The sequence below is a fragment of the Gigantopelta aegis genome, chromosome 15 (genome assembly GCF_016097555.1).
Source record: "Gigantopelta aegis isolate Gae_Host chromosome 15, Gae_host_genome, whole genome shotgun sequence".
NCBI classification, from domain to species: Eukaryota; Metazoa; Mollusca; class Gastropoda; order Neomphalida; family Peltospiridae; genus Gigantopelta; species Gigantopelta aegis.
Window position 1 is genome coordinate 12,999,146 of NC_054713.1, and position 13,496 is coordinate 13,012,641.

A 13,496-nucleotide genomic window follows, 5' to 3' on the forward strand; every position below is an offset into this window, starting at 1 on the left:
GAAAAACATATTTGACATGTAATTATAATCGTTAAAAAGTCTCTTTTAGTCGATAACATCTTAAAATTGCTGCAAACTCAGGAATGTTCTTTTAACTATGTTTTTGTAAAATAAATATTAGACGCATTGTGTAGTGTGTGTGGTGTGTGGGGGGGGGGGGGGGGGGGGGGGGGGTCTAGATCGTGGTGAGAGAAAATGCATTTTTAAAAATAGAAAATTCGCTTGGAGCAGTGTTGCGTCAACTTCCAAACCCAATCCCAATCCCAATCCCAACCCCAATCCCAATCCCAACCCCAATCCCCATCTGCAAAGGCACCTGACTACTTTTTCCCTTTCTTTTTTCTTTTTAGTTGCTTGTACACCAAATCTGGCTCTACACAAAACTGGAAAGCAAAATTCACTGTGGATTCCGATATTGGACATGAGCTTGGCACTCGATGGACGTCACGGAACTTCTTTCGGCGCAGGGAACTGTATGATGACCAACGAAATAAATACGACCAAATGGGCTCAGGTTGACCTTGAGATGTCCTACTCTATACACACCGTCAGGATCCTAAACAGAGGCGATGGTTTGTTTTAGGCGCCGCGCCACCATTTAGGGTGTCGTTACTTCTTAATATAGTCATGTGTGCGAGACATAGCCCAGTCGTAAAGCGCTCGCTTGATGCGCGGTAGGTTTGGGATCGATCCCCGTCAGTGGGCCCATTGGGTTATTTCTCGCTTGGTATATCAAAGGCCATGGTATATGCTATTCTGTCTATGGGATAGTGCATATAAAAGATCCCTTACTGCTAATCGAAAAGAGTAGCCCATGAAGTGGCGACAGGGGGTTTCCTCCCTCAATAACCATATGTCCGGCGCCATATAACCGTAAATAAAATGTACTGAGTGCGTCATTAAATAAAACATTTTCTTCCGTAATATAGATCGGTTTAAGAAATAGTTCCTTATTAAAAAAAATATAATATGTCTTTTAAAATGTTTCTTTGATGATTACAAGTAGGTTGAACTCAATAGTATTTACATAACCAATTGGTATAGTCCGCTTTCTGAAACAGTTCCTAATAATAATTAAAAAAAGTTTTTTTTTGTTGATGATTACAAGTTTTTGTAGGTTGACGTGTGTTCTATTTAATTAACCTACTGATATAGTCCGATTTAAGAAATTGTTATTGAGAGGTATGAATGAGTTTAGAAAAAACATTTAGTGTTCAAACACACAAGAACTGATGTACGATTTTTGTTCTACGGAATGAATAACTGAATGAATGATAATGAATGAATGTTTAGCTACATTCCAGCACGAAAAACACATCGGCTACCGGGTGTCAAAGATAAAAAGACAAACTCAATTAAAGACAGCTGTTGACAGTTTAGGCAGTGTTAATAACAACAGGCGCGTGTACGGGGTGTCGTGCATGTCTCTGTCTCTCTCTGTCTCTCTCTGTCTCTGTCTCTCTCTCTCTCTCTGTCTCTGTCTCTCTCTCTGTCTCTCTCTCTCTCTCTCTCTCTCTCTCTCTCTCTCTGTCTCTGTCTGTCTGTCTCTGTCTCTCTCTGTGTTTCTGTCTGTCTGTCTCTCTCTCTCTCATGCTGCCCCTCTCTCTCTCTCTCTCTCTCTCTCTCTCTCTCTCTCTCTCTCTGTCTCTCTCTCTCTCTCTCTCTATCTCTCTCTCTGTATGTCTATCTCTATTTATCTGTCTATCTATCTGTCTCTCTCTCTCTCTCTCTCTCTCTCTCTCTCTCTCTCTCTCTGTATGTATGTCTATCTCTATTTCTCTGTCTGTCTGTCTGTATGTCTGCATGTCTGTCTGTCTCTCTCTCTCTCTCTGTCTCTGTCTCTGTCTCTCTCTCTCTCTCTCTCTCTCTCTCTCTCTCTCTCTCTCTCTCTCTGTCTCTGTCTCTGTCTCTATCTCTCTCTCTCTCTCTCTCTCTCTGTCTGTATATCTGTCTGTCTGTCTCTGTGTCTCTGTCTGTCTGTCTCTCTCTCTCTCTCTGTCTGTGTGTGTGTGTGTGTCTCTCTCTCTCTCTCTGTGTTTCTCTGTATGTTCTCTCTCTCTCTCTCTCTCTCTCTCTCTCTCTCTCTCTCTCTCTCTCTCTCTCTCTCTCTCTCTCTCTCTCTCTGCTGTTAAACTTTTTGTATATTTTTAATTCCATTTTTGACAGGCTCCTACCAGACCTTAGCCAACTTTAGCGTATACGTTTATGAGGAAGACCCGATCGAATTTCCTATGGCAAACAAGAAACTTTGTGCACATTATCCAGGAACTGTCGGCGCTGCTGAGTGGGCGGAGCTGTCATGTGAAAGTCACGTGACCGGAAGATACGTCAGAGTCAGCAAATTCAACCCAAACCCAGAGCTTGCACTTCATATCTGCGAGATGGAGGTGTACGGAGAGAGAGCCAGAGGAAGCGGTGAGTACTACTTAGAGGTGTACGGAAATCTAGCTAAAGACAGAGGTAACATTGCGTTAGAGGTGTACGAAGATAGAGCCAAAAGCGGTTAGATTAAGTTAGAGGTATATGGAGATATAGTCAGAGATAGCGGTAAGCTTGCGTTAGAGGTGTACGGAGATAGAGCCAAACAGAGATGAAAGATTGCGTTAGAGGTGTACGGCGATATATGTCTATAGCCAGAGGAAGCGGTGAGTACTATAGTTAGAAGTGTACAGAAATAGAGCCAAAGAGAGAGGTAAGATTGAGTTAGAGGTGAATGGAGATAGAGCCAAAGAGAGAGGTAAGATTGAGTTAGAGATGTATATAGGTAGAGCCAAACAGAGAAGTAAGATTGAGTTAGACGTGTATAGAGATAGAGCCAAAGAGAGAAGTAAGATTCAGTTAGAGGTGTATAGAGATAGAGCCAAAGAGAGAAGTAAGATTGAGTTAGAGGCGTACAGAGATAGAGCCAAAGAGAGAAGTAAGATTGAGTTAGAGGTGAATGGAGATAGAGCCAAAGAGAGTAGTAAGATTGAGTTAGAGGTGAATGGAGATAGAGCCAAAGAGAGAGAGGTAAGATTGAGTTAGAGGTGAATGGAGATAGAGCCAAAGAGAGAGGTAAGATTGAATTAGAGGTGTCCGGAGATAGTACCAAATAGAGAGGTAAGATTGAGTTAGAGGTGAATGGAGATAGAGCCAAAGAGAGAGGTAAGATTGAGTTAGAGATGTACGAGGATAGAGCCAAAGAGAGATGTAAGATTGAGTTAGAGGTGTACGGAGATAGACGCAAAGAGTTAGGTAAGAAAGAATTAGAGGAGGTGTACAGAAATAGAGCCAAAGAGAGAGGTATGATTGAGTTAGAGGTGTAGGATATAGAGCCAAAGACAGAAATAAGATTGAGTTAGAGGTGAACGGAGAGAGCCAAATAGAGAGGTAAGATTGAGTTAGAGGTGTCCGGAGATAGTACCAAATAGAGAGGTAAGATTGAGTTAAAGGTGTACGGAGATCTATAGCCAGAGGGATCGGTGAGTACTATAGTTAGAGATGTCCGGAAACAGAGTCAAAGAGAATGAATGAACGAACGAACGAACGGACGGACGGACGGACGGACGGACGAATGAACGAACGAACGAACGAATGAATGAATGGTTATCGGCACCATATCACATATATATACATCAGCTATTGGGTGTCAAATAAAAGTAAGTACCGCCAAGGTAAGTAGATCCAAAGAGAGGTAAGAGGTAAGATTGAGGTGTACGAAATAGAGCTAAAGAGAGGTAAGATTGAGTTAGAGGTGTACGGAAATAGAGCTAAAGAGAGGTAAGATTGAGTTAGAGGTGTACGGAGATAGAATGAGTTAGAGTGTACGAGAGAGAATTAGAGAGAGAGAGAGAGAGAGAGAGAGAGAGAGAGAGAGAGAGAGAGAGAGAGAGAGAGAGAGAGAGAGAGGGGGAGGGGGGGGGGAGGGGGGAGGGAGGGAGGGAGGAGACAAAGGAATTATCTAGATGGGTGCACGGAGATAGATGGGTAAACTGAAATACAGGTGTATGGATATAGAGACAAACAGAGAGGTAAAATGAAATACAGAAGTACAGCTATAAGGGAAACTAAAACATAACAATGAGTTGTGTTTAGCGACGAACGGAGAGTTAAGAGTAAGTTGTTTGTTGAATGAACTTGTGCTTTACCATCAATCGGTTAACGGAAACTAAGGTGGGGTAACTAGGGTTGAATCTAGCCTGAAGTGACAAGGGAGGGACAGTGAAAGCATTATTGAACAGTTATACAGTGAAACTCCTCAAAACCGAACACCCACGGGACCAAGTAAAAATTCCGGTTTTAAGAGGTATCCCGTTTAGACAGAGCAAAAAGGGCATTGTTGAACTGAAAACATTTTTTTTTTTTTTTTTATCAGGTGTGGCTTTTTGAGGGTGGGTAGGTAGTGAGTGTCTTTGATCCAAACCTGCCCAACAGAATAGACGATGGTTGTTTTTTATCTATTTTAGGGCGACTAAATTTACACTGGATGCGATACATTCCAATTAAAACACACTGTTTTTAAATGACATTTACACTGAATGCGCAGGACTCGAAATTAACTTCTAAGTGGAAATAAAATCAAGGACGGAATGGTAAAGCGCTCAACCAATGCGCGGTCAGTCTAGGATCGATCCCAGTCGGTGGGCCCATTGGGCTATTTCTTATTCCAGCCAATGCGCCAAATACAGACAGGATAGTACATACCACGGCCTTTGATATACCAGTCGTGGTGCTGGAACGAGAAGTAGCCCAAATGGGCCCACCGACTGGGATCGATCGTAGACCGACCGCTCATCACTAATTACATCTTGTTTAGAATACCCGTATCTGCTTATCCTGTTTTCACTAAAAATAGTCTAATGGTTTGACTGCACATGTATGTTTTGCTTTGTTTCGTGTATCTCTCGTTTCATTCAAAATCCTATTGTGTATAATTTCCTCTTTTACCCAGGTTGATTGTTATTGAAATAAATGTGTATCTAAAGTTTACATGTACATATGCATTATATATAGTCAGTGTCAGTAAGATTTTATTTTAATCAGATTGGTTAAGGACAATTGTGTTTTAAATTTCTTATTGAAATGACAGTTTTCTAGTAGCATAGTTCATTCTCTCTCTCTCTCTCTCTCTCTCTCTCTCTCTCTCTCTCTCTCTCTCTCTCTCTCTCTCGTCCCAGCCAGTGCACCACGACTGGTAGATCAAAGGCCGTGGTATGTGCTACCCTGTCTGTGGGATGGTGCATATAAAAGATCCCTTGCTGCTAATCGAAAAGAGCAGCCCATGAAGTGGCGACAGCGGGATTCCTCTCTCAATATCTGTGTGGTCCTTAACCTTATATCTGACGCCTTATAAACGTAAATAAAATGTGTTGAGTGCGTCGTTAAATAAAATATTTCCTTTCCTTTCCTCTTCTCAGGTATCCAAATGAGACGTACGGAAAATGCCAGGATATCAAATCCAATCTTAATGGAAGAAACAACAGAAACTTTACTGACCTGTCTGTCTCTGTGTTATGCTGAATCACTCTGCTATGGCGTCAATTTCAAACCGTCGACTGGTGACAATACCCCAAACTGTCAACTGGTTTATAACGATGCGACCAATCTGATTGAACAAGACTTCACTGGCTGGGATGCATTTGTGGTGGATTCTGCTACATCACGAATGATCCAAACCTGCCCAACAGAATAGACGATGGTTGTTGTCTTCTATTTTAGGGCGACTAAATTTACACTGGATGCGGTACATTCCAATTAAAATACACTGTTTTTAAATGACATTTACACTGAATGCGCAGGACTCGAAATTAATTTCTAAGTGGAGATAGAATCAAGGACGGAATGGTAAAGCGCTCAACTAATGCGCGGTCAGTCTAGGGTCGATCCCAGTCGGTGGGCCCATTGCGCTATTTCTTGTTCCAGCCAATGCACCAAATACAGACAGGATAGTACATACCACGGCCTTTGATATACCAGCCGTGGTGCTGGAACAAGAAGTATCCCAAATGGGCCCACCGACTGGGATCGATCCCAGACCGACCGCGCATCACTAATTACACATTAAGTGCATGTTCTTGTTTAGAATACCCGTACCTGCTTATCCTGTTTCCAATAAAAATATTCTAATGGTTTGACTGCACATGTATGTTTTGCTTTGTTTCGTGTATCTCTCGTTTCATTCAAAATCCTATTGTGTATAATTTCCTCTTTGACCCAGGTTGATTGTTATTGAAATAAATGTGTATCTAAAGTTTACATGTACATATGCATTATATATATATATATATATATATATATATATAGTGTGTGTGTGTGTGTGTGTGTTTTCGGGGGAGGGGGGAGTAGGCCTAGTAACTTGACAAACTTGTGCCCAATCCTTTTCTTGTTTATGCAATAAAATTATTCTTTTAATCATTGCTATGTTTGCGGTCATGTGCTAATGTGTGTAGCAGTAATATATATTTTCGTGCGTACGGAATTTTTATTTGAAGGTAAAATCTGGTTTGGTCTATTATAAATATTAGGATTATTACCGGTCTCGGTGGTGTCGTGCTTAAGCCATCGGACATAAGGCTGGTAGGTACTGGGTTCGCATCCCGGTACTGGCTCCCACCCAGAACGAGGTTTAACGACTCAGTGGGTAGATGTAAGACCACTACACCCTCTTTTCTCTCACTAACCACTAACAACTAACCCACTGTGCTGGACAGACAGCTCAGATAGCTCAAACGTGTGCCCAGGACAGCGTGCTTAAACCTTAATTGGATATAAGCACGCAAATGAAAGGATTATAAACACTTTGTTTATACAGATACTGATATCCCAAACAGGAAATGCATGATCAAAGTTGTATCTATGCACAATACAGAGTCGAATGAGTATTTAGCAAAATAGTGCTTGATTCCATGAATCTCTTGCCAGTGCATTTTCCGTCTTGTATCTCCACGAAGAGGACTGCCACTTCCAGACTAATTTACTAAATCGAATCTAGCACAGGACAGAGCTCACTGGAATAAGTACAGCTGTGACATTCCCTCATGAATCACTGTCATAACAATGATGACATCAGGCCTGACGCTTATAAAACTTTTTTTAGAGTCCAGACTCGAGACTCTAATAGAGTCTGATGGGGCGGGACGTAGACCGGTGGTAAAGAGATCGCTTGTTGCACGGTCGGTTTGGGATCGATCCCCGTCGGTGGGCCTGTCGGGCTATTTCTCGTCTCAGTCAGTGCACCACGACTGGTATATCAAAGGCCGTGATATGTGCTATCCTGTCTGTGGGATGGTACATATAAAAGATCCCTTGGTGCATTAGAAAAATGAAGCAGGTTTCCTCTAATGACTATACGAGTCAGAATTACCAAATGTTTGACACCCAATAGCCGATGATTAATAAATCAATGTACTCTAGTGGTGTCGTTAAACAAAACAAACTTTCTTTCTAATAGAGTCTGAGACAGTAATGCCACGACAACAGCATCCAAATTGTATGCGTGTGACGTCATTAAACATTGAGTCTGGCCTCTAAACATTTTTATAAGCACGGGCCCAGGTGTTCCGAAAGATGAGCAAATCTGGTGGCACCGGTCATGAATACTGTCACAAAAGCTGTCAAGTCAGTAACAAAAATAATAAATAAGCACGAATTGCACCAAAGATATGAAAAAGTATGCACAAATTCGAAATATGCAATAACATCAGCCATCATTTTGGTCAGTGATGCGGCATATTTAGTAGATACAGCGTCCAAATGTCTACCGACCTCGGTGGCGCAGTGGTTAAGCCGTCGGACTACAGACTGGTAGGTACAGGATTCGCAGCCCGGTACCGGCTCCATCCCAGAGCGAGTTGTTAAGGGCTCAATGGGTAGGTGTTAGGCCACTACACCCTCTTATCTCTCACTAACCACTAACCAACTAACAACTAACCAACTAACAACTAACCAACTAACAACTAACCAACTTTCCTGGACAGACATGCCAGATAGCTGAGGTGTGTGCCCAGGACAGCGTGCTTGAACTTTAATTGGATTATAAGCACGAAAATAAGTTGAAATGAATGAATGAATGCCCTCTGGAGTCCGTGGATATCATAACCTTCATGGAATAACTTCTGTATCAGAATGATATATCTGGCCACTACAATCGTTGGCAGCGTCCGTCACCTATATATACTGGTTGGATCAGGATAAATCGAAGGCGATCCAACCTATTACTCAGGGGATCACTATTCCCTAATGTAAACAGAAGAAGATTTTGCCATTTGTGGAATTCGTACCTCTGCAATGAATTTCGGCAATTTAGTCATACTTTTCACTGGGTTTCAGAAAAGCATTTTGTTTAACAACGGTTCTCATATTCAGTTGTCATGGGCCACTCAGGGTAACAAACCAAGTTTTTGTGTGTCGTTTTAGAAATACATTTCTTAAATTGTGATCATCGATATTTGCTATCTCACAGACAGAATTATATTTGTTTGACGTGGTTTCCCCCATAAAAAAACCAAGACCCCTCACCCAATGCTCATAGGTTAATGCACGCATAAACACAAATACAATACAAACACACACACACACACACACACACACACACACACACACACACACACACACACACACACACACACACACACACACACACACCAGCAATCCCAACAGTAATAATAATAATAATATTGCATTAATAATAAAATAAATAAGCACTCACAAAAGGACCATGCGCAAACAGAAAACAAGAAGAAAGAAAGACAATAAATAAAACCACTTTATTTGATGTCATAATAAAATGCGACTCTTGGAAAAAACACACAAAAAACACCCACCCAACAACAAACCAAATAGTAATTAAGAAACTAATTTTTTTTTATCATCAACCTCACCTACTATATGGGGCGGGACCGATCTGGGATCGATCCCCTGTCGGAGGCCCATTGGGCTATTACTCTTTTCTAGCTAGTGCAACACGACTTCAATATCAAAGGCCGTGATATGTGCTGTCCTGCATGTGGAATAGTGTATATAAATATATAGATCCCTTGCTACCGCTGTAAAAATGTAACGGGATTTCTCTCTAAGACAATAGCCAATGATTTATAAATCAATGTGCTCTAGTGGTGTCGTTATGCAAAACAAACGTTAACTTTTCACCCACTACATTTGAGGGAGTATTCTCAATTTACTAATGGATATATTCACCGATATTCTTGATTACCAAAAACCAATGGCGGATCCAGAGACGGTCACACGGTCCCTGTGTCTCCCACCCCTCGCCCGTTTGATGTGCTCTTGTTGATGCTTTTTTATTCATCATCATCCATAAACTATAGTAAGAAGAGATTCCAAACAGAATAGTGACAAAACCAACACTAAATTACCAGACAAAAACGCGTCTATGAGGATCCTTATTACCAATTTATCCGGAGGAACAAGCCTTCGAACAACTACTCCCCACCCTACCACCCACCCCCGCTAGTACAGATATCACTGCTTTCAGGGAATTCAGATAATTTATCTTTGGCAAATTGAATCTTGCACCTTTTAACCTTTTTGATGATCATCCCTTTATAAAATGCAGAATCCGTCCCTGAAAACGTTCGATAAGCTTGAATACAATCCATAGATCAATCCAGAAAAACAACAACTAGCCATCCATTTAATACTGGTCCGTGCGTCTTTGTTATATTGTGAGAAATAATGGTTGTTTTATTCCGTACGTGTTCAGCAAGTAAGTTAATGTATTCCGGTCTACCTTTGAAGCTCTTTATTTTCATCAAACTTTAGCACATGTCGATATTATCATCGAATTGTCAGATTTTCTATTTTGTACACCACCTAACACAAGCGGGGGGGGGGGGGGGGGGGGGGGGCAAGCCTTTGAACAACCCCTCCCCCTGCCTCTCTTTCAGACAATGTGCCCTTTTGATTTTTGTTTTAGCACGACTATATCATTAGATCCCCACATCACACAAAGAGTAGCGAAAGCACAACAAAGCGCCTGAGATATAAAAAAAAAAAAGTGTGTTTGTTTTGTTTAACGACACCACTGGAGCACACTGATTAATTAATCATCGGCTATTAGATGTGAAATATTTGGTAATTCTAACTCGTAATCACCAAAGGAAATCCGATACATGTTTTAATGCAGTAAGGGTTGTTTTATAATTATGCACTTTCCCACAGACAGGAAAACACTACGGCCTTTATCCAGTCACCATAGCAGTCATAATACTACAAAGACCAAAACAAAAACAACGTTTGATTCCTGCTACATGCCTCACCCCCCCCCCCTCCAAAAAAAAAAATAAAAAATAAAAAATAAAAAATAAAATAAAAAAATAAAAAATAATAGGGTACTGTAGGTAGGAGATAAAAACTTCTTTTTAAAAAATCGTTTTTGAGCTAATACCGTATTTGATGAATAAAATGCCAGATTGTTATTTTAAAAGCTGTTTCTTTGTGTTACAATTCATACTCTAAGCAGAATAATTTTCTAGACTGAAAACGTCCAAATTTCGTTCGACCATAATCTGTAATTTAAACACCACCCAAGTTGAATACTACAATATTATTAATTATGGTAACACTAAAAGAACATTATAATTTTTCATTGAAAAGAAAAGGTTTAATATCGAATCAAAGACGGGACTTGAAATGAGGAAGTAAAATATGACCCATTTTTAAATAGCAGGCCAAAAGAAATATGTCTTGCTAAAAAATAAAACATGGCCTGCTAGAAATAGGAATGTCGGTGTGTGAAAAGTTAGTATCTCTAAGATGCCACAATGTTTTTCGTTTTTAATTTTGATCATTAACCACGTATAATAAACGTGTAGAAAAGTTGAAAGAAAAATTGGTTTTGGATGCGCTGTCCAATTGTCTTGGTTCCCCCAAACATTTCCTCAAACCCAATACAAGGCCAAAATCACCTTGCCAGGAATTGTTTACTTTTTTATTTTATCCCTTTTTATAAGGTTAGGTTACAAAACTTGTTTCCTTCTTGTTTATAACTGAAAATATGACCACAACGTCCCCAGTCTCCATCATGGCTACGCCAGCGGCGGTGTCACAACCAATTAAAGTGAGTTTTCTAACTTATTGCGTTCAACTTCCCATTAAATCATATTATACAATTGGTAAAATTCACAAATTATCACACAAAATGTTCCAAACAGAACAGTAGCAAAATAACACTATATTGCCTCGAAAACGCGTCTCTAGGCATCTATATTAAAACAAATTCCGGAGGAGGCAAGCCCTCAGACCCCGCTAGATATCTCGCTCCTTTCAGGAGCTCGATTTATTTGCCTTCGACAAATTCAAAGTTGCCCTTTTTATAATTTTGGAACCCCACCCTTTTAAAAATCTTGGATCCGCTCCTGTAACACTCGTCCCTGGGAGTGTGAGATCTTGTGAACGGGGGGGGGGGGGGGGGGGGGGGGTCTGTGAATTAATAAAATTGTGAAATAATAATCCAAAAAAAAGTTAATGTCTCAGGTGAAAATAAAACACATTTGACGGACTATAAACCCGTATGAACAAAACAGAACAGAACAGAACAGAACTTTATAACACCCAGGCCGTGAGGCTACTCATATGGGGAAACATCAACAAATACATAATATAATATGTGACAAGACAGGACAGGGTTTACAGGATAACATTAAATAGTAAATAATATAGTATATGGACAATTAAATTATATAAATACATGTATACAGAAATACAATGTATGGACAGAACATATATACAATAAGTCAATAATATTAGGTATAGTAGAATAATTGAAGTGTATTATATAATTAGTTATACACGTACAAGTATATTTCGATTTATTAAAATAGAGACATATGTGCAATAATAATGAAGCATCTTTAACTCGAGTGATGTGGTATATATTGATACAAATAGCTATGGGTTTTTTTTAATTTATCATTAATTTCTTTAATTAATCTGTTGACTTTTCTTAGGACACCTATTTTATTACTAGTCATTAATTCTTTAAATTTTAGGGTACTGGGGTTCACATAATAATATTGTTTTAGGAGTGCTTTTCGAGACTTAGTAACGAAGGCACAAGTGAATATATAATGATATAATGATATTCATCACCAATATCGTTAGAATCACAACCGTTAGTGTACATAACCTATTTTCTACGGGTGTATTATTCCATCGTCCTATTTCAGTCGGGAGCTAATGATTTGATGTTCTGAATTTAAGAATAGTGATCCATAGTTTTTCAAGCATTATGGTGAGGTATTTTAAAAAAAAAAATGTATAATTTCCCCCTCCAGACCATGATGCAGTGTTATTGTTCCACGTTTGAAGGTACTGGACATGCAGTCTCAATTTGATATATTCAAGACGTTGGGTATTTTGTTGAAAATCTTTGAGACATCCACGTTAAACAGTTGTTAAAATGTGTAGTTGTGTCCATTTACGGACGAGTCCTGTAACATAAATGCATGCAATAGAAAGGATAGTTTTGTCTGTTTTCGTGATACAATTGTGCCCAGAAATTTATCATTCTTTGTTAAATAATTAATTTAATCGGTCTACGTCCTAGTTCTCCGTATAACATAAATATCGGTGTACCTTTTTAACAGGAAGGATGCGTCTCAGGAAATGTATGTGTATGTTTTCAATAATGTCAATGTTTTCATAACCCTATAATTCACATCCATATAAAACAACAGGTGATTATTATCTTTAGATTTAGATACAACGAAATACATTGCTTTTGTAGCTTGTTGGGATAAAAAAAAATCTTGTTATGTTGAACTTGTTTTGCTTATTAAAAGTTAAACATAAATATATATTGTTAGTCCAAATGCAAGATATAATACCTTGATACATTTGGTGAGTAATTTTGAAAAAACATTCCATTTATATTACTGTCTAATAATTTGTGCCACAAGCAGGTTTTGGGGACCATATCAAAGGCCTTTTTCAAAATCGATAAAAGCACAGTATAGCTTCTTTTTTCTATTTTTTCATTTTGTTTTATTAAATAGTGAATATCAAATAGATGATCGGTAGTAGAATAGCCTTTTCGGAATGCTGTTTGGGATTCGCTCAATATGCATGACAACATTCAAATACTATGCTCTTATCATCAGTCGCCATCATTATCCTTTTACTGCTGTTATTGTTTTTCCTGCTGTCCTGTAATTTTAAATCATTTAAAGGTGTCATGTCAAAGTTGCAATAATGGCGGTTCCCGCCAAACATATTTATTAATTTTTGCTTTAAAACATATGTTTATACCATCAGCTATATGCCAATAAAACATTACAACCAAATAATTCAATTTAATTGTAGAAAATAATATTTCAGGGGGAAATCTAGAGAGTATATCAAGCACATTAACTAGTGAAGTTACGTTTTTATGCGTATACATTCAACCTACTAAGTTAACCCAGAATTCTTTGCGGTCAGCTAACAAAAGAAAAAAGATGTTGGCCAGGGTATATTTAGCCATATATTATTCAAGAAACCCTGCTTGTCGTCCACTGCAA

General features: G+C 39.2%; 1 protein-coding gene across 1 annotated transcript; it reads left to right on the forward strand.

The window, feature by feature from the left end:
• The first annotated feature begins 321 nt into the window (after window positions 1-321).
• Window positions 322-5,891, forward strand: LOC121389877 (fucolectin-like). The gene is made up of 3 exons (XM_041521537.1): window positions 322-572; window positions 2,167-2,415; window positions 5,397-5,891. Exons 1-3 carry the CDS (start codon window positions 422-424, stop codon window positions 5,669-5,671), a joined length of 675 nt encoding a protein of 224 aa, XP_041377471.1. The 5' UTR covers window positions 322-421; the 3' UTR covers window positions 5,672-5,891.
• Window positions 5,892-13,496: the final 7,605 nt, after the last annotated feature.

What these genes read in the sequence shown, in the direction of transcription:
- LOC121389877 (XM_041521537.1), top strand. Translation starts at nt 422, where the DNA reads ATGAGCTTGGCACTCGATGGACGTCACGGAACTTCTTTCGGCGCAGGG. An exon ending in GATCCTAAACAGAGGCGATG is followed by an intron (nt 573 to 2,166) that starts GTTTGTTTTAGG and finishes CATTTTTGACAG; the next exon opens with GCTCCTACCAGACCTTAGCC. An exon ending in AGAGAGAGCCAGAGGAAGCG is followed by an intron (nt 2,416 to 5,396) that starts GTGAGTACTACT and finishes TCCTCTTCTCAG; the next exon opens with GTATCCAAATGAGACGTACG.